Source organism: Pagrus major, chromosome 1 (assembly GCF_040436345.1).
Source record: "Pagrus major chromosome 1, Pma_NU_1.0".
NCBI classification, from domain to species: domain Eukaryota; kingdom Metazoa; phylum Chordata; class Actinopteri; order Spariformes; family Sparidae; genus Pagrus; species Pagrus major.
In genome coordinates this window covers 35,005,375-35,031,650 of record NC_133215.1, presented here as the reverse complement: position 1 = coordinate 35,031,650, position 26,276 = coordinate 35,005,375, and the positions used below count along the sequence as shown (strand labels likewise).

Here is a 26,276-nt window from a genome sequence, read left to right as displayed (position 1 = left end):
ATGTATATAAGTATAATCCTCATACTTCACAAGAGAGTTCTCTCAATGTCTGGGAGTGCAGTCACTGGTTTACGGTGTGAACAGGAGGGGGCTGAGCACACAGCCCCGGGGAGCTCCAGTACTGAACACTAATGTAGTGTTTTCTTGGGGTCTGCTTGTGAGGAAGTCCAGTATCCAGTTTCAATGTGTTGTACTAAAGCCCAGAGTGTTTAGTTGTCCATTGTGATTGTGTTGAATGCTGAGCTCAAGTCAACTGAGTGAGAGGAAGACTGAGTGAGAGGAAATGGACATAACATCCTGTGGATTTATTGGTTCTGAAAGCATACTAGCATACTGAAATATAAAAGTGATGGTGGGAATAAAAAAAAACATGCAGGTAATTTTGCTGTTCGGACACGACTGCCAGGAGGCTGAAATGTAAAATTTCAGTGGAGCATGAGGCCAAAAAGTTCAACTTCCTGGGTATAGCATTACCAAAATCATACTGTAGCTTCTCCACTTATTTATTTATTTGTTTTATTTTCTTTTTTTAATTTTCTTTTGAATTGTTTGGCTGTTTTCACTGTTACCTACCTGTTTCCTTTCGTGTTTTTATATTCATTAGTATGTCCATATTGTCTTTAAGTGTATGCACAAAAAGCTGACGGGGGGGGGGACACAAAACTCCTTATCTTTACCTACTCTCCCCTCTGTAGAAAAGATAGCAGTGAAGATCACTTCATGTGAGGACAGATTACTCATTCAAAACAATGATGGATAGCTCGGTGGTCTCTTTGAAAATAAAAGACCAGCATGATGCGAGGACATAAATACTGAGATAACAGTCAAGGACAAGAGTTTCAATTGTTTAATTCAACTAAAATGCAGTTGGAGCAATTAAATTCAGTTAATTTACCGTCATATAGACCTATACCTAGTGGAAATCTTTGTACCAAGTTTATTTAGTTTATAAATGAAGTTGATAAGTGAGTTCATTTGAAAATAAAGAAGGATGAGTTATGTGCCTTTTAAAGCAACATTATGTAACTTTTTTACTCATCATTTTACATTTTACTAATCATTTTGATGGTTCAGTGTCTTGTAATAGGGTGAATGGTGTCTCTGGAGTTTAGTTGAATATTTGATACACATTTATTTAAGAAAGCTGCATTAAACTATATTTCTGATATGATGCTGTACTGTATCAAGTCCCGATCAACAAAGAGAAAAGCAGCAGTATTTAGCAAGTCATTTAAGTGGAGTCATGTTTGATTGTACAGCCAAATGTCAAATGTAGTGTTTCTTTACACAAACTCTAGTGAACCATTAGCTGTGACAGTGTCAGTCAACCTCAGCCCTTCAGTCAGTGTTGACATTCCTCATAACTCCTTGGCACTTTCCCAACCCGGTCTCTCTCCAGGAAGCAGTGTGACTTCTGCAGCAACAGTTTTCACAAACGTAGCAAAAATTTTGTTTGACATTTGCTTAACAGAGATTAAAGTTTTGCATGTCAGCAGGGATGCACACTTCCTTTCATTTACTGAGAATTGATTTTGAACGGGGCAATGCAGCGGTGCAGTGGCTAAAACTGTTGCCTCACAGCAAGAAGGTCCTAGGTTCGAGAGTTTGCACGTTCTCCCTGTGCCTGCATGGGTTCTCTCCAGGTACTTCTGCTTCCTTCCACAGTCCAAAGACATGCACTTGAGGATACTTGGTCATAGGTGTGAATGTGTGTGTGAATGGTTGCTTGTCATTATATGTCAGGCCTGTGATTAATTGGCAACTTGTCAATGGTGTACCCTGCCGCTCACCCAATGACAGCTGGGATCGACTCCAGCCCCCCGCAACCTTGCAAAGGATAAGCGGTTGCCCGTAATGATTGAATGATTTTGAACATCCTTTAATATGATAAACCCTCCACATCAAACACTCAGGTATATTGGAGATGGAGATGGTGAATGGAGTTTGACTGAGCCATTGTTCAAAAGTCTGCCGGGCTTTCTGGGTGTCTTTGATTTAAAATGCCTGAAACAAAGAAAAAGTCTTATTGTCACAGAAATATTTTTACATTAGACTACAGTGTAAAGGCATGTAGGTATTGGAGCCAGCCACCAGGCCTGTGCTCCACCAGAAAAAAGCTAGATCTATGCATCTGCGAGACACATTAAAAAATTTAAGTTTGAATTTTAATTTGACTCATAGTATCATATGTGATGCTGCTGTGAAGAATTGATCCACCTGGATATACATGCAAAATCCAAATGGAAATGAGTGTTCAACAGTGTGCTTGAAGGAACCGTTCAACTAAAAATCAAAATGTTTGTCAATTTCTCAACACCCACATGCTGATGGAAAGATGGGTGAAGTGCTCATGCACCCATTTTCAAACAGGGTGCGTCTTTAGCCCAGCAGCTACAGTGAGGATTTGAGCTTTAAAAAGGGTGTAAATAACTTCTGCTGGCTCCAGGGTCATATTTAGCTTACAAATATAAGCATGGTTTCAATCTTTCACCTAACATGTTAATGAAGTAAACAGGCATAGTTCCTAAAATGCTGAACTGCTCCTTTAATCAATACACTGTTTCATATGTAACACAGATGAAGCCAATAAAGTTACTTGAAGAATTGTTTGATTTGGGTTTGCCACTCATGAATCCATGAATACTGCTGACTGTTAGTAGCTGTTATTGGAAAATATTAGCAATGTACGCATCTGCAATGTAGCATTTATGTTTTTACTGTTTTGCATATTATATTGGCGGAACACAATCAGGTCAAGTCTCCTATCAATCTGCAGTGATTGCTTTATTCCAGTATCTTCTTTTTTTTTACAACAATACAAGAAAGTAATTCAGATTTATACCCTGTATATACATGCTCATACTTTGAGAAATTGTTGCTGGAGAAAAGAAGGAATCCTACCAAACAAATCACAGATGTCATTCAATACGATTCCCTCTTCAAAAATAAAGCATGATGTTTATACTGGCTAATTTCTCATCACGTAACAGCTAAGCTATCCAATGTCAAAATCATGAGCTGTTTTGAAACTGAATCATCCTCACAGAATCACAAATGTATTGATGTCAACACATCTGTTGGCTCAGTAAATCGTAAAACAGTTGGCCGGTTTGCTGAAGAACAAAAATGTAATTTGCAGCCCAGTTTTCATTTTTCTTTTCCATGACTACACTTCACTCTCTGGCTTTAGTTTCTTCCTTCCTTTCTTCCTTCCAATATGTTAACCCTTCCCTTGGAATGTCCTCTTTGTGTGTGTGTGTTAGAAGGGGTTGATGCGGAGTCCTGTTCCCAGAGGGGAGAAGGGGTTGACTTTTGCCCACATCAGAGCATCATTAAGAGAGATTGCTGATTTACCGTCCTCCAGCAAAAGCACTGGACCCTGCACATTAAAAAGAAGGAAAGTCACAAGTAGTCACAATATTATCAATGTAGATACACAAAGACTAATGAAATATCAAAACACACACCTGTATTCTGTGTCCAGTGAAACAGGACAGCTGAACATCCGAGTGGCTCGGCAGATTAGAGCCTGTCACATAATCAGCACCACACAAGACTAACGCAGCTGAGAGAGAGAAAGGAAATATGTTTAATGATGGGAAATGATGAATCGTGGCATTGTCATCTTGGAATAAGAAAAGATCGAGAATCGAATTGAATCGTGACCTTAAAATTGATCAAATCAAATCGAATCGAGGATTTGGAGAACCGTGACACCCCTAGTAGTCAATCACTAACTCAACATCTCAGTCTTAGGGTGATGTTGCTGAAATATACACCAAACTCTACTATATGCTTCATGAGCAGTGTTTAATGTCCATAAACTTCCCTGATAAACTGTGTTTACAACTGTTATGTTTACCAGCATCTGTTGGTTGGACTCTCCTCTCTAGGCAGCTGAACTCCTCTCTTTGACACTCTGATGGAGGACTGTTGACAACAGACAGACAGAGATACAATTGTGATGCTGTGCACATGCACATAAGCAATGTAGAGATATTGTAGTGATGACAACAGTCATTGGAGCTATGTCAGCCATATAAACATATGATAGTATGCACATAGATGTAAAAGTGTGGGACATATTTCCGAATAGAAGAGAAGTGGTCTGCAGCAAAGACAATGCCTCGGACATGTCTATATCTGGGCCCATTCATCCCCTTGGCCACCCTTGACACTTCTTTGGGAAAGGATGTAGATCTAAGTTCTTCCACTGCTCAGCTGCTCAGAGCCTCCAGCTCTGGAGGAGAGAGTTGGTACAGATGCAGACCTTCTAGAGGAATAAACACCCAGAGTCACCTCAGATTCTGCTCTGATCCGGAGCCATTTACCGACACAATAAAAGCTTAGAGATTACTTTTTAACTTTTGGGATTTACAGATTGCAGCCTTCATCAGGTTATCTCAAGATAACCTGATGAAGGTCTAAGTACTGAAACTTTGTTGTCAATAAACTTAATTGCAAGTGAAGTGGACAGTGTGCGGGAGTCTTTTTCCTAACTTTTGGAATTAAAAAATCGGATTTATCTTCACTCCTGTTTAGCAACTTGACTGCAGCAGTGAGGTGTTTATATTCTGTAATGTTGACCTGCAGGTAGACGGGACATGTACTTTACTTCATGAACTTAATGTGACAGAGAAGAGAGGGGAAAAAGAAGGGAAAATCAGAGTCTCTGGGGAGTCCTGAGTTTAGTCAGAGGTTGACCTGAATTCAGACACATTAAATTCACATTGGTGTGGTCTCATTCTTTGACTTCCTTCCTCACTCTCTGACTCTCTCCTGGAAGTTATAGCGACAGGCGACCAAATGAAACGCACCGTAACTTTGAGTAAACTTGTGGATTTGTCTGGATTAAACATTGTTGGAAACATTTAGGTTAATATAGATGGTTCTCTGTCATGACGCTCTAGCTTCTCTGTCTTGATTGATTGTAACGAAGCTCCACAGCACTCTGAGATCCGGGGTGCGAGCATCATGAGGCTCATCAACAAGTCATTGATACCTAAAAGAGATGGTTATCTTCAGCCACCACTCCTGTCAGTCAGGCAGCAACATGCCTTTGTCATCTCTCAGATTGACACATCTGTCTCCCCAGAGGTGATTCAGCTGCTCTTCATGTATCTCTAGTCATCTTAAATCTCTCCTCTCCTGTGTTGCCATGGTAACAGGCCTCGTTGTGGCCTTAGCTTTTGGCTCTACTGGGCAGCTGAGACTGAGCATGATGATAAAGTAGAGAGTCGTGACTGTGACAGCATCCTCTTCTCCAGCTGCCTCTTTAGCATCATTGAATCATTTACAGTAGATAGATGAAGAGGAAGTGCAGCTACATCACCATCTTCCTCTTATAATCTTAATTAGTGTTCATTTGTAAGTTTTTTTTACACTGTTGTACTTCATGGTGTTATAATTAACATTCAGTTGTATTAATATTAGCTTGGTGTGTGTGTGTGTGTGTGTGTGTGTGTGTGTGTGTGTGTGTGTGTGTGTGTGTGTGTGTGTGTGTGTGTGTGTGTGTGTAACCTACTTGCTGTTACTTTGTGTGCAGGCCCTCCAGGCATCCAGCTCCACAGACAGCTGCTCAATCTTCAGAGGAACACACACCTCCCTCCTCTTCAACAACTGACTGAGAAACAGACAGAAAAACATGGTGGTTAAAATAACTCACAAACCATTAATCCAATTTCAAACTGAATATGGCAACTAAGTGCCAAGTGCAAAACTGCTGAAGGAGCAGCTTGACATCAGGCAACAGATTATCATTGAAAACACAGAGCCCATTATTGCTGTATTACACTTATTTTTTAAAACATTCCTGCTGTAAAGTCTTCACCCTATTTCAATCATACAGCTATTGTCAAACTAATGTACTGTACGCTAATGTAATGTTATGTTCAAGTGATATATAACATTTGAGTGACAAAGACTCAAAAACAACAAAAAACAAAGATATGTCTGTCTGTCTGTCTGTTCTTCACACATCTCGAGAACCATCCATCTGTCAACTATCTAAATCTATTTGGCTGTTACATTTTAACTTTGGTGCACAGTGATTAAAAGTCACAGAACTACTTATCATTAAGTTGATCTGATGGCTAATCTGTGTACAACACCATGTGCATTAAACTAGTTACACAGGTAAGAGGACAGCAACACATGATCTGACAGGTACAGCTGTACCTTACATGATATGTTATGCTTACTTCATACATATGATAAACAGTTTAATAAAAATAGAATACAATAAAATAGAAATATTGATGATCTATCTATAGATATATAGTCACAGTCATCTGGTCAGTCCTGTGCCATTAGAATACATTAATCATAAACTTGTTGACAGACCACAGACCAATCTGAAACAAAATTTACTGGAGGTTTGAACTGAATTTAAACAGCAGCACATCATCTTGACACTTTTAAAACACCTCAGAAATGCTCTATTTCAGAGTCTAAGTTTAAGTTCAAGTTAAAAAAAATCTTAGCACACACAGTTGCCTACCTGGTGTATTCGTAGAGTGCAGGTACAATGCTGGAGTACTGTCTTCTAATGGCCAGCAGACCTCCAATATAACCACACAGGATCAACAGCTCACTGCGGCTTCTACACACACACACACACACACACACACGCGCGCGCGCACACACACACACAAATACATGTACACACACACACGCACACAGTGTATGGAAGTTAACAGCATAATTGGGAATGATTAAAGTGACTATTAATATAATCCTGCAGTCATAATTGCTCTTACTCAGTCAACTTGGCCATGATAAGGCGGTCAGTTCTAATGTAACTCATCAGGTCCAGGATTGGCTGAACACTATCCACCGTCCAATCAGATCCAGTCAGCTGTTCTGGTGAGGAGGAAAATTAAAGAGAGGTTTACGAAGCTTTGTGAAATTTGGCTAATTTTCTTATGTTAACAGTTTGTATGAATGTTTTGAATGTAATTCATTGCATTCTATGTCATATCGATTAAAAAGCGCAGTGTCTTCATGAAGATTGGTTTGGAAACATTGCTCACAGATTCACGCTTTAACTGCACTGGTGTGTTGGAGAACCGTCTATGGCTAAATTGTATAATATTGATAATAAAATTTAACATAAAGGCTACTTTAAGAATCAAATTTGATAACCGTGTTGGAAAAATACTGTTTTTAATCACACCAACACCGACAGGGTGTCAGAATGTTAATAGTCAAGATGCACATTTATTGTTGGGTGAGCACAGGCGCAGTTAGAATTGGTTCAGGGGGCTCACTGAACTCCCTGGTGACCATTGCCAAAAATGCATGTAGGATTTTAAATGACATCTATATTTTTTAATAATAATGCAGAATTAATAATTTATTGTAATGCCTTAGTGTTTGTAAATAAAGGGTAAACTATTATTATATTAAGTATGTGACTGTGACAGCGGAATCTCTCCAGAGGAAACAGAATTAAAATGTTTAGTTTTTGAAATATTTTTTAGCTCAGGATTGATGGGGATCAAGAACTTAAATCATCATACTTAAATGTGCAGATATTACTTTAGCTTGGTAACCACACACAGACACAATGAAACGGAGTTGTCACTACCTTTGACGTGATCTATCCCTATCTGTAGGGCGTTCTCGGGTTCAGAGCTCAGCAGGTGGAATTTAACTGCTGAAAACAAATCTCCTTCACACATGGCTGCCTCTGCCAGCGCCTTACACTCCTCTAATGAAGGCAGACCGCACTTGAATGACAAACAACACATAATCATTGTCAATACAATCATCATAATTGATAAAATCATCAACAGTTTCCAGTCCATCTCATCTAAAACATGTCTTAGATTTAACTTAATGATCACCTACTCACCCTTTCATGTAACTGGTTGATTTCAGCTGCACTTCCTGGGTAAAATGCACACAGCTTAGCCAATAAAATGTGGTTGTCAGGAATCATTTGCAGTAGGTCAGCTGAGAGCTCCCTAAATGTAAACATGGTAAAGATATAAGTGCTTTGCACAGACAATACCTTCAGCAGCCACTGTAGATGTACAGCTGTGCACTGAAACCCTAGCTCCACCCTAGTACAGGCAAAGGTGGAGCTCTTTTACTTTAGCTACTTATTCATCTGTAGTCACTCAAAGTGATAAATGCAGAGGTGAATTTTGGCTGATTTACGAAGTCCAAGCTGAAATACGTTGTAGCTCTTCCCTACTGTACAAGCTTGGCTGCATGTTTGAAATTAGTTCCCTGCTCCACAGAGACCAGTGGTCTGCCTGTAATGGCCATCAATGGGTTCCAACTAGGGCTTCAGAGCATAACTATATGAAATTCGCAAATGTGAAATGTGAACAGTGTTTCACCCTAAAGTTTGAGAAAAGAAACTTAAGAGGTGGGTGCAGTATTTGCCTGCTAAGATTTTTTCTTTCAGCATAGATGAGAAATTCTCAGTGTTAAGTTATAACAGCCCAGAAAATGAGCTGGTAGCAGTGTTATAGTTCATTAATTGGCAAAAGATTATGGGCCTGCCAAGATTTGCACGCACCGCTTTTTTGGCCATGAGGACTATCACAATCATGTGCCATGATGCAAAGTCAAAAATAGCTTGTTAATAGATTAATACAGTCGTCTTAACACCAAACCAAATGATGGCAGTCTCAGTTAACTCATCGCATGAAGCTGGTTATCAGCCAGCTGTACACAAGTACATTCATGGTGGGGTTTGCAACATGAAGAGATCAGAATCAAAGTACTTAAAAGTAGGAAGCAAGTTTTTAAAAGTAAAAACTAGAAGCCAAAACTCAACCCTGTGTTAGTTGAATTACTTTCAGGGCTTCCAAAACAATGATAGGGTATTCCCTGACTGGACATGCACGGATGGAGACATACCATGTTGGTGTGGTCATGTACTTCCTTGCCAAGAGTTCAAGGCAGTATGCGGTGCTCTGATTGGCTCCCTCTCCTAGGACGAGACCCACACATGCAGCCAACTCCAGCTCATTACCTCGGATCAGACTAGACATGGCTAACTAAAACATAACACACATACACACATATTTTAAGTCACATTTTCTTCTTATTATCATCAGTCATGATCAGTAATGATAAAGAAGAGACATCTGAGACTTCATCTGGTATTCTTAATGTTGGGCAAACTGTGGATACAAACACATGCAAACATACTGTTTGTGTGTAACTAATGTTGACTTGTGTGTGGTGTGTACCTTGATGTTGTCCACAGCTAGGTGGCAGCATGCTGCCAGGACAGAGCATCCGTCCTGAAAGTACCACTCAGCCAGTTCCTTACACACCTTATGGAGGAGACTGGACAGAAGAAGAGCAGATAGAGCCAGGGACTGTGAACAATGACATCAGCTCACAAATATTCTGTGTGTGTGTGTGTGTGTGTGTGTGTGTGTGTGTGTGTGTGTGTGTGTGTGTGTGTGTGAGTGTGTGTGTGTGTGTGTGTGTGTGTGTGTGTGTGTGTGTGTGTGTGTGTGTGTGTGTGTGAGTGAGTAAGTGCATGCTAAACCTCTGGTATTGTTGTCTGTTATCCACGTCATTTGTCGTGTGGTTGACTGGAGAACTTTGAGGTGCACGAATGTTGCCTTCACATGCTCCCTAAAAGAAAAGAATATTAACATCATTTTTAACATTTCTGATCAATATTATCACAACCATCAACAATATTCAAGAACATATCTCTGTCTTTGTCTCCTGTTACTTATTCATCCACCCTTCCTCCTCATGCACACACATCTGTAACTATTCATTTAAAACATAGCATTCATCTGCCCCTAAAGAAAGCTTCTGTTACTCCATCAGTGTCTGTCCCCTGTCAATGTGTGTACCTGTGCTATTATTAAGGCTTCCAGCAGTTGTCCTCTGCCAGTGAAGAAAGTTACAAGTTTTTTTATGTCTCCTGTGGCAACGCAGTATGGGATAGCATCATCATTGTCCTCAGCCATTAGCTGGTCAGCTCTCCTGCAACATGAGCATATTTACATTACATATGCTATTCATTATTAGTATGACATAAATTCATCATATAATAATTATTATACTTTTATACTTGAACATAAACTTGCAACACATACATTTATTAAAATCAGTTAAATTAAGATAAAAAATGTATATTCTATAAAAGCAACAACTATACATCATAATGAAGCTATGTAATAACCAGTCATGGAGTGAAACTAAGTTATTTTACTGAAGTAATGCAAAGTACAAGTTGAGTCAACTGAACTTTACTTGAGTAAAGAGCAAGGGTTGTACTATTACTCCACTACATTTATTTGATGACTTTAGTTACTAGTTATTCTGCAAATTGCATGCTGCATCAGAGCCAACATAGCACATTTTTAAAATTAAGTAATTTCATCAGCAATTGGATATTTAAAAAAAAAACATTCTGATTACGATAATAAGAAACATTCTGAATATGAATATTGGATCCAATAATTGACAACTGGTCGACCCAAAGTATGCAGTATCAACATACATGTAAATATATGTATAATTTACTTTTACTTGTGCTTTTGATACTTAAGTACATTTATTGGCACATAATTACCTTTGATACTTGATTACATTTAATATCAGATACTTATAGACTTTTACTGAAGTTCTATTTGTGTGGTTGACTTTCACTTTCACTAAAGTAATATTTTAACACCATATTTTTTACAACACTGGTAATAACTTCTCCCCTCTGTGAAGTGTAGTATGTATTCTATGTTGACATTGTGTCAGGAAGGGTTTGGTTCAGATCTTAAACATGACTTACCTCTGCATGAGTTTCTTCCAGTACTTCATGGAAACTCCTGGTGCTACAGATAATGCTTTCTCCCACTGAAAGAAAGATTAATTCACTATTAGTTTAAATCACATTATCAATACAGTCTTTTATTAATTTCATATTGGCCATTTTCTTATAATAGAATAATTGCAGTGGCTGTAACCACATATACTTCAAGCTAAGAACTGACTGGCTTGTTAAAAACTATTGGAAGATGGCCAGATGTCAAACTCTACACCTGGTTTTTGTCTCTGCCGCTGCTGCATGCAGCTGTCTGTCTGCCCCTGCTGTAACTCTCCACTCTGTCAGAAGTCCACAATAACAGACCATTTTCATCTTTTCATCTTCTTTCACCTCCAGCTTCCAGTTGCAGGCACCTGGGTTTCCATTGTGACAAGCAAAGCATTTTGCTGGCTTCACTGGCTCCATGATAGCGGAGACAAAACAGTGGCCCAAACATCAGAAACAACGGTGTTTTAATGACTGCTAGGAGACCGTTCTCAGTTTAAAGCTTTTGTTTTTCCTTTGCATTTGACACAGTATAAAAGAATAACAAAGGGACTAAGGTGGAGCCTGCCAATGTCACACTTGTGACATTGTAAACCACATGACCATGAGAGCCAATCATTAAAGAACATGTTAAATATTGAATTGGTCACAGACAGGATCGCTAGTGTCGAGTCATGTGCTTTCTTGCTAGAAAAATGAGTACACAAACAAACACACACACGCACTGACACACATGCTACACACCTGTCCCAGCTCCACCATTAGTTCACAGTATCGTTGAATCTGTCCCAGTCTCAGATGGATGTCTGCTGCTTCTTTCAGCCTCTCCTCTTTACTTGGAGCTCCGATACCTCCTCCAAATTTAGACATCTTGACTATAGTGAGCTCCTGGGCTTCAGACTGAAAGAAATAGAACAAGAGGATGAAATAAAAGTGAAGGCAAATATTCTAAATCGACTTCGGTTGAATAGAACTAGTTAGTGTGTGAATAAGGGTTAGCTAGAAAGCCAAATTCCGCCTGCAGTTGGTGGGCAGGTACTATAAAAACCGGCAGTCAGGATGTTTGTTGTAGAGGTAGACATGAATGGCACTAGTATAGTTTTTAATCAGTGTGGACCCAATGTAGTCCTGTAATTTTTATTATAAGCTTTTATTATATTTATATGATTTTGCTGTTTTATATTGTGTAGTTGTTTTTATGTTGTTGTTTTTTTGTTTTCCTACCCAGGGACAACAGATGCAATTAGCTGCTAGCTTACCCTTGTGCAATTACTTTTAATAGTGTACTGTCCCTGTAAAAATAAACAATAAAAATTAAATTAAATAAAAAATGTATGTTCTGTTACGTGCTTGTTCTTATTTCTGGCCAGATTGCTCTGCAGAGCTTTGTCAGGAGACAAGTGTTGCAACATTCATACAGCAGTGCATACAGATGAGGCGACCACAAGCTCCTTCAAATTTTGCTACATTTAGTTTTTAATCTTTTATTTTTTCATCTTTACTGCTGAAAACAAGTATACCTATGACAGAATTTAATTTAACAGCATTGGAGAAGAAAGTAGCAGACTTTGAGACAATCACAGCCCATGGCACCTTTTGAACACTCCAACAGCCTCGGGAGGAGAGGAAAGAGATCTGAGATGGAAGCCATGCTAATCCAGCTTGGTTTAAGGAGACAGAGACCTGTCCCCACCACAACATCCAGTCGTGCACTCGACGGGTGGACCGTGTTCAGAGCCAACAGAGTGTAGGACTACGGCTGGACGAGGTGGGGTGGACTCTGTGTTTATAACATCGATGCTTGATGCTCACACTCAGTCAAAATGGATGGAAAGTGTTTACCTGATGTCAAACTTTTAATATAAAAATGAAAACTATATCATCACCATCTTGTTGCCGCTATTTACAATCCCCCATATACAAATTTAAAAACTGCACTACAGAATTATTTCCTGGTTGTGTATGTGTTTGTGTATAGTTGTATATAATAACTGCATTATGTTCTATGTTTGTGTAGCATGAAGGAGGTTACAAACTTTCATTTCATTATGCAACCATATGTTGTATAATGACCAATAAACCATCTCAAACCTCACCTAAAATCCAGAACTTTTCCCAGCTCATGCCATGGATTTTCCATGATTTGCCACAGATTTTGTTAAATATAGCTTCAGAGCTGACAAACCCACTTATTGAGTTATTTTGAGTGTAGATTTTCCTGAGAAGGATTGATCTAATATCCTTGAAACTTTAGTATGTGAAAGTGTTGACATTCATGGCATATATATAAAAAAAATTCAAAGATGTTATATTACTCCTTCATTGTTTAGGATTTTTTTAAATTAGATATTGTTTTACTTATCACTGGCTGTAATGTTACATTCCGTGGTTTTATTTCATCAGTAGATATTTGTGCTGTGTTGACTTCAAGGTTTTCTATCTGTTGGACACCTGTTGAGCCTGTTTTTCATTGGGTTCAGGACATTTGCAAGTTACAACTTGAAATGGCTTGGTTCATTGCATACCAGATGTAATCCTGTTCTGTATGCCTGGACAAAATCTTCATCTTAGTTCCTCAATACACATATATTATTTCACAATTTCAAGATCCTTAGGGTCTCTTGGATGTTCAGGACAAATTTCAACCCAATCCAGTGAAAAAATGAGCAATTAGTGAGGTTTAGAATACACATACAAGGAAGGGGGCAAAACTTCAACAATCCATAACTAAGTTTTAGAAAACGGCTAAAGGATTTTGTACGGTGCCATGAAATTAATAGAGGTGTCAACATGATTTTTTATAAGAAAATCCATGACATAAACTGGGAGGCCCTAGATGAGTTGGCACAAAATGACCCTTACGCATTTTTGTGACGAGTGTCACAGTGTAAATTTTTGTGTGTGTTGGTTCAGCTGTTTGTATTTGAACTTGTGTAAATCGTTAGTGGGGCAAAAATCAAGCAGGCAAAAACATTATTTGCAAATGTATGCACTGCTCCTCAAGTGAAATACAGAACTCTGAAGTACACTTCTATGGCTCAGTGTCTGCTGCAGACCTTAGTTCACAGTGTGCTCTCTCAGGGTTTCTACACACATGATGACCTTCATAAGAGCTACGCACCGTTTTAAACTTGAGCAGGTGTTTCATGTGCATCACTCCCTTGCTGTAGCTGGCTGGTAGCAGCGAGTCATCCTGGCCATTGATGACCGACACCAAGTCCCACACGTTACTGCTGCCTCCTGGAGGCTGGTGCAGGATAAAGAACACACAGATGTATTCAGAAACACACAGAGAACACACATGCAGCATGCACACACAGGATCTGACAGTTAGACCTATTAAATTGATCTACAACATGCCATACCTTGTTAAAGGCTCGGTTATTGTTGCTGTGGATGCAGTGTTCCACCATATGCAGCGATCAATGATGACAAAGTTTTAAAGACATAATGTGAACTGGGAGAGATGGTTGGGAATGCACTTGTACACCTTCTGTTTAGTATTTTTAGTTCAATTCAAAACTGAAAATTCTTATTATCTGGCTTGAGTTTAAATGTAACACAACACAGTTCTCCTCTCACTGGCTTTTAATGTCAACAGAGTGAGAACACAATGGTTTCTACATGTCCTTTCAGTGTAGAGGAGCTGTATCGAGGCCTTTTCTCTTCTAATCTCTGTGTTTGATGTGCATTTCCTTTAAACAAACAAGAAATAAAGAGTGTGCAGGAGAGAGCCATCTGTCGACTCACCTTCAAATTACATTCAGAAGTCAAACATTTAAAATGAGCCTCATCCTCATGGATAAAGCTGCACTTATGGTTCTGGACAACATGTAACATGACTGAAGTAATGTCAATTAACCTCTGAATGTTTATGTTCACAATCTACACACATATAGTTTGTTCTTAGCTAAGAGAGCTCCCTGCAAGTGAACATTAAGAAAGTTGCATTACTAATAAATCAAACACATGTAAGCTTTAAAATGCCTTACCTGTTATTACTTAATAACAATTTTATATGCTATGAGAATTCAGAAGAAAAGAAAAGCCTGAAGTTGCACTGAAAGGCCAGCAGAGGGAGAGAAAAACACAGAAAAGCTATGGAAGCTAGATGGAATAGATTTTGGGTGTTATCATTAATGTATTAACTTAGTGGTGTGGTGGATACCAGGTTTTGAACAGGAAAAAGAATGTGTGGAATAAAACATGTGGTATTTTGGTTCTGCTGTATTGATTTTGATCATTTGTTTTTAAACTGTCCGTAATGAGTTCAACAGTGAATGAATGAATGCAACTTAGCCACTGAGTGACATCACTTGAGGCAGTTTATCAGATTACATGCAGAAAGGCTTTATACTACTTTTTTCACATATGCAGTAGTAGTTGCCCTTTATAACATCAGCAATTATAAATGAGAATTCAGAACATAGTTACCGAAAAGCATTCAGAAAACCAGCGCAGTTTCTTGGCCCTGATGTCTAAGCTCAGTTTATCCAGCTCCTGCTTGACGTCTCGCGACACTTTCCCACAGAGCAGCGGCGGTGAGCCAGGAACCATCGCTGTGTCTGCAGAAAGCACACAGTAAGCATGCTTAAATGAGGTTTCAGAACAGAGCACTGTGAAATAGAAGAGATGAGGTGTCTGTTCTCACCTGTGTTTCCTATGATCTTTTCCCAAGGCTGCTCGGTGAGGATGTTCAGCAGCAGTGGAGAGATGAGGGGTGTGAGAGACCACAGCCTCACTGTGCTGTCTCTGCTACAGCTGGCCATGGTGAACGGACGACTCTGATGACATGTGAGACCTACAGACACATGCACAGCCTTGTAAGTACTTGTCTTTATAGAAGTAACAGGGTAGTACAGCAGGTAGAGGTCACAGGTACATAAAACAAAACTTGTTTACTGTATGTTACAATTTGACTGTATAACACTTCATGTAACTTTGGAATGTAAGTTTTTATTGCCTTTTTACAACTTCATTCATCGCACACTGTAGGTGACACCCCGACATGTATCTGCAGTATTGATAGTCTCATAGTTTGTTTCGTTCTATGATTCTGTCTTACCATAGACATCAGCTCCATGGTCATAGACTGTATCTAGACATGTGCCATCTCTTGTGTCCCACACTCTGATTGTATAATCCCAAGAACCTACAGAAAAACACAACATTTTACAACATCAATGCAACACACTGACAGTGTAGTCCCATCACTTTAATGTGCAGTCTATTCTACACCATACACCTGCCAGTAAAACACCAGCAACCTAAAGTACAACACCATACAACACATATAGAACTGGACTGTGAACCAACAAAAGACAAAATGTCCTCTTTCTTAACTACAATCAAATTTGTATCTGTAATATCATTATTGGCTCTATGCACAAGTAGATCACAATACATCAGTAAAGCCTGCCATCTGTCAGCTGTACCATCTGTCAGCTGAGTGGTTGCAGAGATTTCAAGAATTTAAAGAGGCAGAGTTTAAAATCATTGAGCATCCATCTTTCAGCTTAAACAGGAGGTACATCCTTGACACGCTGTATATGAAGCCCAGTATCTCTAGCTGTCACCACCAGTTTGATTACCATGTCTCTGAAATAATTTGTATGAGGTAAGGTGTGGACTAGTGTGGCGATGTTAGATACATGTAGAAAACAGTGTTATAATATGAAGTTGCAGGTCTTCCGAGAAGCTCTTTTTGAGCTTTAGGCAACTGATGGTAAACCGGAAATTCCAAAGTACAATTTGCTCTAAACACTGAGGATTACAGAGGAGGCATTGTTGCAGTTTCCTACAGCTGCCATTAGATGTTACTAAAGAGCTGCATTTTACTGTCAGCACCTTTAGCATTACTGATGCAGTCAGTAGGGGTCATAAGAGTGTAACTTTTAAAACACTGTAAGTCATCACCTACTTATTTCCTTATCAAACGTTACATGACATTTTATAGAGATTACCATAGAGTATTGAAATATATAACAAAGTTTTAGATGTAGACACCATCTTTCTTATCATCAGGTGACTGTGACAGCAGAGCTACTTGCTCATTAATTCCCTTCATGCAGCTCTGTTAGACAATTTTACAGAGCCAGTCAGTACTAAACATAAACCTCAAACCCAACCACATTATAGACGTCACTTTCTCTGTGCTCTGTGACTTTGTAAGGCACTGTAAAAATGGTGACAGCTGTGATGTCACTGGAAAGCAAAAATGTCTAAATACAGTATATCAACACAACAGCAGTATCTTTTTAATTATCTCTTGGCTTGTGTGGAGTTCATTGGATAGACAAACAAGAACACAAGTAGCTCAACAGTGTAGACAATGATGATGTGCTGATCACAAAAATGTTCCTATAAAAGAAAACAGTTGGAAAATCAAACCGTACGTGTGGTGGCATTACCTGATATGAGCAGGTAGGGAACCTCTGTGTTCCACATCAAGCCTCTGACTGGAGCTTTATGACCACTCAGCACATTGATACATGCATCCTGTGTGTAGTCCCATATACGAACAGTACTGCACAGACAGACACACATGGAATATTTTTTTAATTAATTGTAAATGACTACCTCAAGGACTAATGCCTGATTTAACCATATAAACTGCAGGTGTATTAAAGCAGCTACAAGGAACTTTCATTTGTTGTTTATTCTGGCAGCCCCTGTGGACAAAGGTGGTATGAGCACCACCACCTCTATCATACTTGTCTTGATCTAGCTGGCATGTGCATATGTTGTCCTCAAACAACTCAAACATTGATTTACAGTAACAATGAAAAGAGACAAATGATCTCTCTTCATCATGAGATTTTCAAAACTCACTGCAGAGTTTCCATTCCATTTACCTTTTGAGAAGATATACATTACATGCTTCATAATTGCCAATAAATACCTACAGGCTGTTAAAACACAATGTCTATATCCTGTAATTCACACATTTTCTCTATATGCATTATGTTTAATATTTGTATTTGATCCCCTGTTCTTGTTTTTGCACCTTATCATTTGCTGCTGCAGTAAAGCAGATTCCCCATTGAATGTCCATCTCATCTTGACCAGCCTGCATTGCTCTAGCTCTCTGTGTCTGCACTCACCCATCATCTGATCCAGAACACAGTATGCCCTCTCTGAGTGGAGACCAGCGAACATGGAATACTTTAGCTAAGTGCCCTGTGAAGACCTTCAGAGGCTGATCAGAGCTGGTGGCCAGGTAGTACACACGGACATTCTTATCCTCACAGCCTGTAGCGATCATATCCCTACAGAGAGCGAGAAAGGCAGGAGGTTATGTATGAAACTGTGGCCATGTGTTAGCAACTACCAGATGACACAACACTTTTAGTTTGACAATATTAATGCGCTTGACAGAACAATAGTTAAAAGGTCTGCCAGTCATACCCAGCTGCAGCATGAGGTGACTTTCTAATGCATAGTGACTACCCCACTGAGAAAGATGGCCGATGTATTGAGGTCTTACTTGTTGTTCTGGCTCCAGTCACATCCAAATACAGCAGCAGGATGTTTGTACTTGTGGAGAATTTTACCATCAATGGTCCGGATGATACTGTTGTCAATAAAGTAAAAAACCATGCAAGACTCTCTATGAAAAACACATTATGCTTTCCTTCATAATAGAACAAACTCTTGTCAGAAAAGAGGTTTAGTAGAGAAGATGAGAACTTACCAGAATCCATCTCCACTACAGGTAGCAATCCTCTTAGAATCCTTATGGCTCCATGATATACAGAATATACCATTCTTACCATGCTGGAGGATGACAGAGAGGTGTCAATTTTTAGAGGAACAGTTCACCCAAAAATTTTAATTATAATGAACATCATCTCCTCTTCACATGCAGATGGAAAGTCAGGTTTCATAGTCCACAAAACATTTCCGCAGCTTCACAGCAAAACAGCGTTGCAGCTACAGTAAAGTAGCTGGGGACTTGTTTTAAAACGTAATAAACAACCCAAAAAAACATAAAATGGCTCCATACAGTTCATCTGGTGTAGCCCAGGTTTGAAAAGGCACCAATTTCAACACCATTTTTAAAGCTGAAATCTTCACTGTAGCTGCTAAGCTAAACGTGTGCAACCTGTCTAAAGTGGGAGCACGAGCTTGACCGCACGTGGAGGGTGTAAGTCTGTTTAAATCAATTTGATCTTCCAGAGACTTGGTTTACGGTGGATGAGCTGTATGGAGCTATTTTATGTTTTTTTGGTAGTTTATTACATTTTAAATCAAGTCCCCAGCTTACTCAGTTGGGAGTTAGGAGAATGCTGCAACGCTGTTTTGCTGTGAAGCTCCAGAAATGTTTTGTGGACGACGAAACTTCACCTGACTTTCCATCAACATGATAATGAATGAATTTTACTTTTTGGGTGAACAGGTTCTTCAATGGAGTCAGCTGTTCCACTAAGGGGTAATTGGCAAAGATAGAATAATAATTTATGAGGACAACATTTCTCTAATTGGTATAAAAACAACACTTCAATTCTTTTAAATTGTCAGAACAAAAAACATGGTGACAACAGCTACGTATTAACTAATAATTTGATTGAGCTCAGTGATACACTGGTGATTTTCACACAGATTCAGTATTACAGACAGTTTGGACTGGGGGTCAAAGTAACCTCATTAAAGCGAGTGATGATTTTTCCTTTCCTGACATCCCAGATGAATGCTCCATTACGAGACGTTGCCCCTGCAATGCAGTTCAGGTCTCCTTCAAAACACACACAGACAGACAGGTCATCAAGTTTCACATGAAGATACACTTTACTGAGATATTGTTGCTCGGATGGGACACATTTTGAACAATGTACCTGACCAGGTGGTGTCACAATAGCATGTTTAAAGCATTTTCAAGGTGCATTTTCAAGCTTTTCTAGCACCTTAAGATTAAATGACAATGCATTTTGCAATGTAAACCTGTAATCTTAATTCTAAAAATATCATAAATAGATATTGTTCATTTTTTGGGCGGCCCCCTAAAAGTTTTCTTTTCTCAGTGTTCTTTCCCTAGCTGTTACAGAAACGAAGGGCAGCATGAGGCCGGGCCAGTCTGCTGGTTGCGTTTATTTGCTTTTTTATTTCTTTATCTAAAAATTTAATTATTCAGTCAGATAGTGATTTTTCATGAAAGTAATGCAGTTACAATTTCAAGCAGTTTCAAGTACTTTACCAAAAATCAAACATATCAAGGATTTCCAGTACCCGTACGAAGCCTGAGTACTTGTCTTTTGTGGGCTGGGATGTCAAGGCAGCGTTCATGAATGTCATGTATGTGAGTCATTCCACAGTTCTTGGTTGCAAAGGTTTCACACACTATTTTTTGCATGTGCTGTATGCATGCATGTGCTTGTGTGTGTGGATGTGTGGTGTGAATGTACCTGGAGCCCAGGACAGGGAGTAGACCACTCCTTCATTGCCAGGGGAGGTGTAAACAGCTGTTAGTGTGTTTGTGTCCCAGATTTTGATGGTTCCATCAAAACTAGCTGTGGCCAGCAGGTTGGGATCATCTGGCTTAAACTTACAGTCGAATATAGTCTCTACATGACCCTGGAAACAAAATAAAAAACACAGAGAGAGAGTCCAGAAATCATAAGTTAAGTTATTAACACAGAGCAGGATATGTTCTGTTATTGGTTTGTTCATTCAGTCATGTGAGAGCATGTGTTGACTTTACAAAGGATACTATAGAATACCAAGTCTCGTAGAAAGTCCCACTTCTTGGCCCCCATGTCATAGAGTCCCACCCCTCCATCCATGAAACAGCACACAGCATGGCCAGGAGGCAGAGAGAAGGACCGGTTCTGTGACAGGGTTGGGGGAGGTACTGCCTCACTGGTGGAACTGGTGTGCTGACTTTTACTGGGAGAACAGGAACTCTGTGCTGTAGAGAGAAAAAATATTCTAGAAATCTTAAAGAAGAGAATCCTTACATTTCTAAACAGTCAGTCTCAAGCTTATTTCAGGGACAGAGTGCTGCTGAGCTCATTGAATGAAGATAAGTACTACTGCTCTTTATACTCACACAGCTTACATTCAAGAAGGAAAAAAACAAGTATATTCTAATCTCTTCTGTAATGTTTTGGTGGCTGACACACATACACACACAAACATACAGTGTTGTAAAAAATACTTGAGTAAAAGTAAAGATATAGTGTTAAAATATTACTTCAAGCCCAGTAAACTTGAGTAAAAGGGTGATTAATATCCGATTGCCAATAAAATTAATTAATAAAAAATGAATTTATTTGGAAAGAAACTAGAAACTAAAGGTATCAAATACATGTAGTGGAGTAAGAAATACTAGATTTCCCCACAAAATGTAGTGGAGTGGAAGTATAAAGGAGCAGAAAATAGCAATACTCAGATAAAGTCCCAAAAGTACCACAAAATTGTTCTTAAAAATAAAGAACATGAGGGAATGTACTTTGAATGTACACAAGCACTTGTTGTTAAGATGCACAAATCTGAAAATGTGGATTTTGTGTCAATCATCTTGTTTTTACCTTTCTTGGAAAGAGGGGAGTTGAGGACATGCAAAGCATGAAATCCGGTCTTTTTCAGTTTAAAGCTGTCCAAAGGAGTGGAGCGAGACACATTCCACACCCTCAACACGCCAACCTGGGAGTCTGACAGACAGACAAACACAAATTAGTGAAAACACATCAAGGTCTCTTCCATAATGCAAATGTGTTGAATATTTTTCTTGGTCATTAAACTTGTCCTCTCATAACACATGGTGGTATTACTATGATCTCCATCTGCTATCTTAAAAACACAATATATAATTTCTGCTGCTAGGGTCTCCCGATCAAAACAAAAGACATTTAATGAATGTTGTGTGGGGAGTACCGAGCGGAGCTTACAGCTAGAAATCTGCCTGGGGCGAATAAAGTAACACCAATTAACACAGATGATCCTGCGGTCAAATTCTCATGAGAAATGCCACGCTTGTAGTGAATATACTATTAAACAACCACCATTGCCAATGAAAATCTATTGATGTGACTCAGGGACGAATGTTCAAGGACGAGTTAGTGTTTTAAAGTTTTCTCCATGTTATGTGTCGTCTCATTCTCTTACTCATTTCCTCACTCTCTGATTCTCCTGGAAGTTAAAGCGGCAGGCTACCAAATGAAATGCACTGTTACCTTGAGTCAACTTGTGGATTTCTCTGGTTTGAAGATTGTTGGAAACATTTGGAATAATTTGAGAAGACAACTCAACAAAGTGTAGAACAAAGGTAGAGTCGTTTTTGGCATTTTAATGCAGAAATCTTACATGGTTGTATGATACAAAGTATTATGGTTTTAGGGTTCCAAATGTACTCTTTAATATGCCAGTAAGGATGCATCTATACACAGACAGACATTGTGACATCCACATGTCTCACATACCAGCAAGTCCAACCTGTAGCGTTAAACATATGACAATCACACTTCCCCCACAGAATATACACACAGTCTTTACCTCCGGTGATGAACATGCCTGGTGCAGAGGGGACCCAGGCCAGACACTGAACTGATGCAGCAGCTGAGGGGAAGCAGAAGGACGTGATACAAACCAAGGCCTCGCTGTCCACCAGTCTGATACCATTATGGAGATTGGACACTGTGAGAGAGAAGAGAGGATGTGTTCATCATTTAGTTATTATAGTCACACAGATTATTGTTAGAACTAGTAACTGAATGAGTCACATGAATAGACAGGATTCACTGTTTTGAATGCTAGCATGTTATTTTATGGTACTAATTTTGTCACACTCAGCACACACTAACAACTGCTGTAGTATAAAACATTAAGCGTCTTTATTCTTCTATTTTGTGTGTCTTATTGCCTTATGTCTTGTTTTAATTTCAAATTTTAAATTCGACATTTTTCAGGATAAATTAGTCTACTCAGTTAAAATTTGTAAGTGGCACATGTTCTACATTTTTAAAGAAAGAAATACTCTACCAGTTACAGTTAGAAGTGAAATTATGAATGTACGGAAGACAATCGATCATTTAGGTTTCAAGGTTCTACCTTAAGGGCAGGAGAAAAACTGATCAATGAATCTAATTTGGGATGGGCGCTGGACACACAAGATAAAGTGCGACAATGACATGTGAAAGCAGCGTGTGGCAGTTGTCAGGGAGTTAATGTATCCTGAAGGAGTGGTGGGACTTTGCGCTTTCTGTTGTCACCAGCAAAATTCATCGCAAAGAGACAGAGAAACTGTTTTTATGTCTTTGTCGTTCAAACTCAGTTAGCACAAACCACACACCTACAGCAGTAAGGAGTAACTGCCACACCTGGTAGTCCTTTCAGACTGAGGTACATTCTTTAAGGCTGTTTTGCTTGTGTTTATATGATTGTGGCATTTAACAGAGTGAACAGAAGTAGCAGTAGCAGTCAACTCTTGCTGGTTTCTACAATCTTACCAACCCCAGCTTTAATTGCACATTACATTACACGTAAATTATCGAAATACTCTTATTGTAGAAAAGCAGCCATTTTAAAATTGGGTCAGCCAGCATCTACTGTATGTCAGAATGATGAAAGTGGTATTTCAGGACACGATATCTATTTATGAACATGTATATGCTGGAAAGAATTACTGGCAACAGGCTGTGACATGTCTGTGTTCTGGTTAATGAGTTATGAAGAGATTGACATGAATTGCACAAATTGGTTCAAAGGATAAATAGTTTGTCCAACCTAGTAAATAGTCAGTTGACAAAAGGTCCCACTCCAGAGCACTGACTGGGTCCTCTTCATCCGTCCCCTCTAAAGACTCTGGACGCAGCACATGCTTTTGGCTTTTGCTCCCTAAGCAAGACAGGACAGACAGAATCATGAAGATGTGTGTGTTTACATGCTCACAGAACCTGAAGAGAGAAGTTGTGACATGAAACTCATAGTTAGGAGTATATGCTGCCAGGAAATGACTGTTATTCAAAAAATTGTTCCAGCAAATATACAAATATACAAGTAAGAATGTGTTTAATTTTTATTTAATTAAATGAGTTGAGGAAAAAATCCACACCTGGCTGGAAAATAGACAAACTTCCATCTGTGTGTCCAAACACCAGTTTGCCTTTTTTGGTGGGGTGCCATCTGAAGAGACAGATATCAGACAGGAAGGAGTGTGCTTCTTTATGCACTGTGACCCCGGGGTCAGGACCTCCATAGACCCAGATATACAGTGGACCACGCTGGGAGACAAACGCCACCCCGTCAGCTGAGTTCCAGCACCAACTGACTGACGTGGGGACACCTGGGAGAGAAGAGGAGATGCTGTGATACTCGACAGGAGGTGAGGACATTACAATAATCTAACCTAAACCACTCCAGTGTGCCAATAAAACCTGGTGTAGATCATCCATCGACCTTTAGTATTGTCCAGTCTTGCTACAGCCTTTTGTTCTGCTACGTTCCATACGATGAGTAGGTTATCAGCAGAGGCTGACGCAAACAGGTCAGGGTTGTCAGGACACCAGCTGATGGCTGTAATGGTCTTCTTGTGTTCTGACATGATGGATCTCAACTTAAATTCATTATACTGCTGGTCCAACTACAACAAGGAGACAGAGAAAATGACAAGCAACTTAACAAAGGAAGATAAACAGCTCTGATTTGGTCCTGTGGTTGCTTAAACATAATTCCTGTGGTGACATGATTTTATGAAACCTCTCTGCAGTTGTTATTACAAAGATTGCAGCACAATATCTGTGGGGTCCCTAGTCTATCAAAACAAAACAGAAGATGTTTGCCAGGTGTTTTGTGGGGAGGGCTGGATGAAGCGGGGGATGGAGCCGGCCAGCTCTGAAGCGATGTGCTGAGGTGACCTTCACTGTCAGTGTTTATGTACTGTAATGCTGTCTACTGACAGGAGGTGGAGGGGGAAAAAGACGAGAGAGAACCACAGTGGTGAGTGCTGAGTTTAGTGAGAGGTTGACCTAATTCAAACACAGGGACACACATACTGTGCGTGCTGTTGCTTGCTAGTTTACAGTTAATGTACACGAGAATAATGGCTGTTTGGGGCGGATAAACATTTGCACAAGTAACGTAAGGTGAAAAATAACTTTACTGGTGGAGAACACACCATTAAACAACTACCATTGCCAAAGAAAATCTATCTACTTGATGTTCATGGACGAGGTAATGTTTTAAAGTTTTATTCAGTCTGTATATTTAGGTGCGGCTGTGGCTCAGGAGGTAGAGCGGGTCATCCAGTAATCGGAGCTAGCTCAACTCCCCGGCTCCCCTAAGCAAGACATTGAACCCCAAATTGCGTCTGATGAGCAGCACCTTGCATGGCAGCCGTGAAAGTGTGAATTTCTCTGGGTTTGAGCTGTTTTTTAGACATTTTAATGCAGAATCATTACATATTTTATTTTAAAGGATTTCAGTTCAGTGATTCAGTTCTGTCCTGAACTGTGGACACTTCAAACAAAAGGACTAAACCAAGAAAACAATCACATGGAACTAACAGGTTGCAGTGCACTGTTTGTGAATGTTTTAGTTATTCTGCTTGAAGATTAGGGTTCATCACACTATTGTATGAATACATTGTGTGGGGTTTACAGTATCCAGAAAACATGTATCTTGGTGTTACTGCTGGCACACAATGTACAAGACCACAAACATGAAGTTCACCTGGTAGATGTATATAGCCAAAGTAGCACAGTAGGCGAAGCGGTCTCCACTAGCAGCACACACATCTTTATTCCAGGGCTGACAGCCTGCTGCCAGCAAGCCCACCTGCTTCACCTTGGCCATCCTCACCTAGAGACACACAAACACATGCACATACTAATCATGCTGTATTTAAGTCATTTTACAAATCCAAAATTAAATTAAAAAAAATCTTTTAGCATTTGTTCTGTCTTTATTTAATGTTTAATGTTTAATGTTTAGTTGTTATGTAGCCATGAATTTGTAGACAAGCAAGTGTTGATTTTAGAACTTTGAATTAACTTACTATTTACTACTCTCTGAACACATCATGAATGAAATGTATCTTTAAACAGTATCCACAGATCATTTGTCAGCTGAGACACTAGTGGCTGTGTTTTGTATTAGGGGTTGACCAATATGGCTTTTTCATGGCCGAAACTGATATCAATTATTAGAAATCGAAGAGACTGAAAACTGATATTTGGGACCGATATCCATTTGCAGTAAAAATGAAAATTTTTGTGTCAAAATTTAGAACAACCAGTGATGAAATAAACCTTAGTACAATTCACTCAAGTTCTGTTCTCGAGTACAATTTTCAGGTAGTTCATACTTCGTCTCCACTACATTTATTTGATACATCCAGTTACTGTGATTCAGATTATTCAGTGTTTATAGGCTAATTGTGACATGTTACCATTCAAATAGTGTTGTGGGCAGAACATTGTGTGAGAGGATGCTACATCAGAGCTAAAGTAGCACATTTTTAAATTTTTTTATTCAACCTTTTTTTTTC

The 26,276-nt window shown here is 39.3% G+C and overlaps 1 protein-coding gene across 1 annotated transcript; it reads right to left on the bottom strand.

Moving 5' to 3' along the window:
* Window positions 1-3,259: 3,259 nt before the first annotated feature.
* Window positions 3,260-25,582, bottom strand: wdr17 (WD repeat domain 17). The gene is made up of 31 exons (XM_073468594.1): window positions 25,460-25,582; window positions 24,188-24,371; window positions 23,844-24,074; window positions 23,516-23,626; window positions 22,286-22,426; window positions 21,322-21,444; window positions 20,512-20,699; window positions 20,197-20,365; window positions 19,438-19,529; window positions 18,489-18,571; window positions 18,282-18,368; window positions 17,899-18,063; window positions 17,206-17,321; window positions 15,861-15,947; window positions 15,447-15,596; window positions 15,230-15,360; window positions 13,917-14,042; window positions 11,540-11,695; window positions 10,775-10,839; window positions 9,837-9,969; window positions 9,518-9,606; window positions 9,210-9,309; window positions 8,875-9,014; window positions 7,856-7,967; window positions 7,589-7,730; window positions 6,759-6,861; window positions 6,500-6,601; window positions 5,525-5,623; window positions 3,863-3,930; window positions 3,468-3,565; window positions 3,260-3,379 (listed from the first exon to the last, which is right to left on the bottom strand). Exons 1-31 carry the CDS (start codon window positions 25,580-25,582, stop codon window positions 3,260-3,262), a joined length of 3,834 nt encoding a protein of 1,277 aa, XP_073324695.1.
* Window positions 25,583-26,276: the final 694 nt, after the last annotated feature.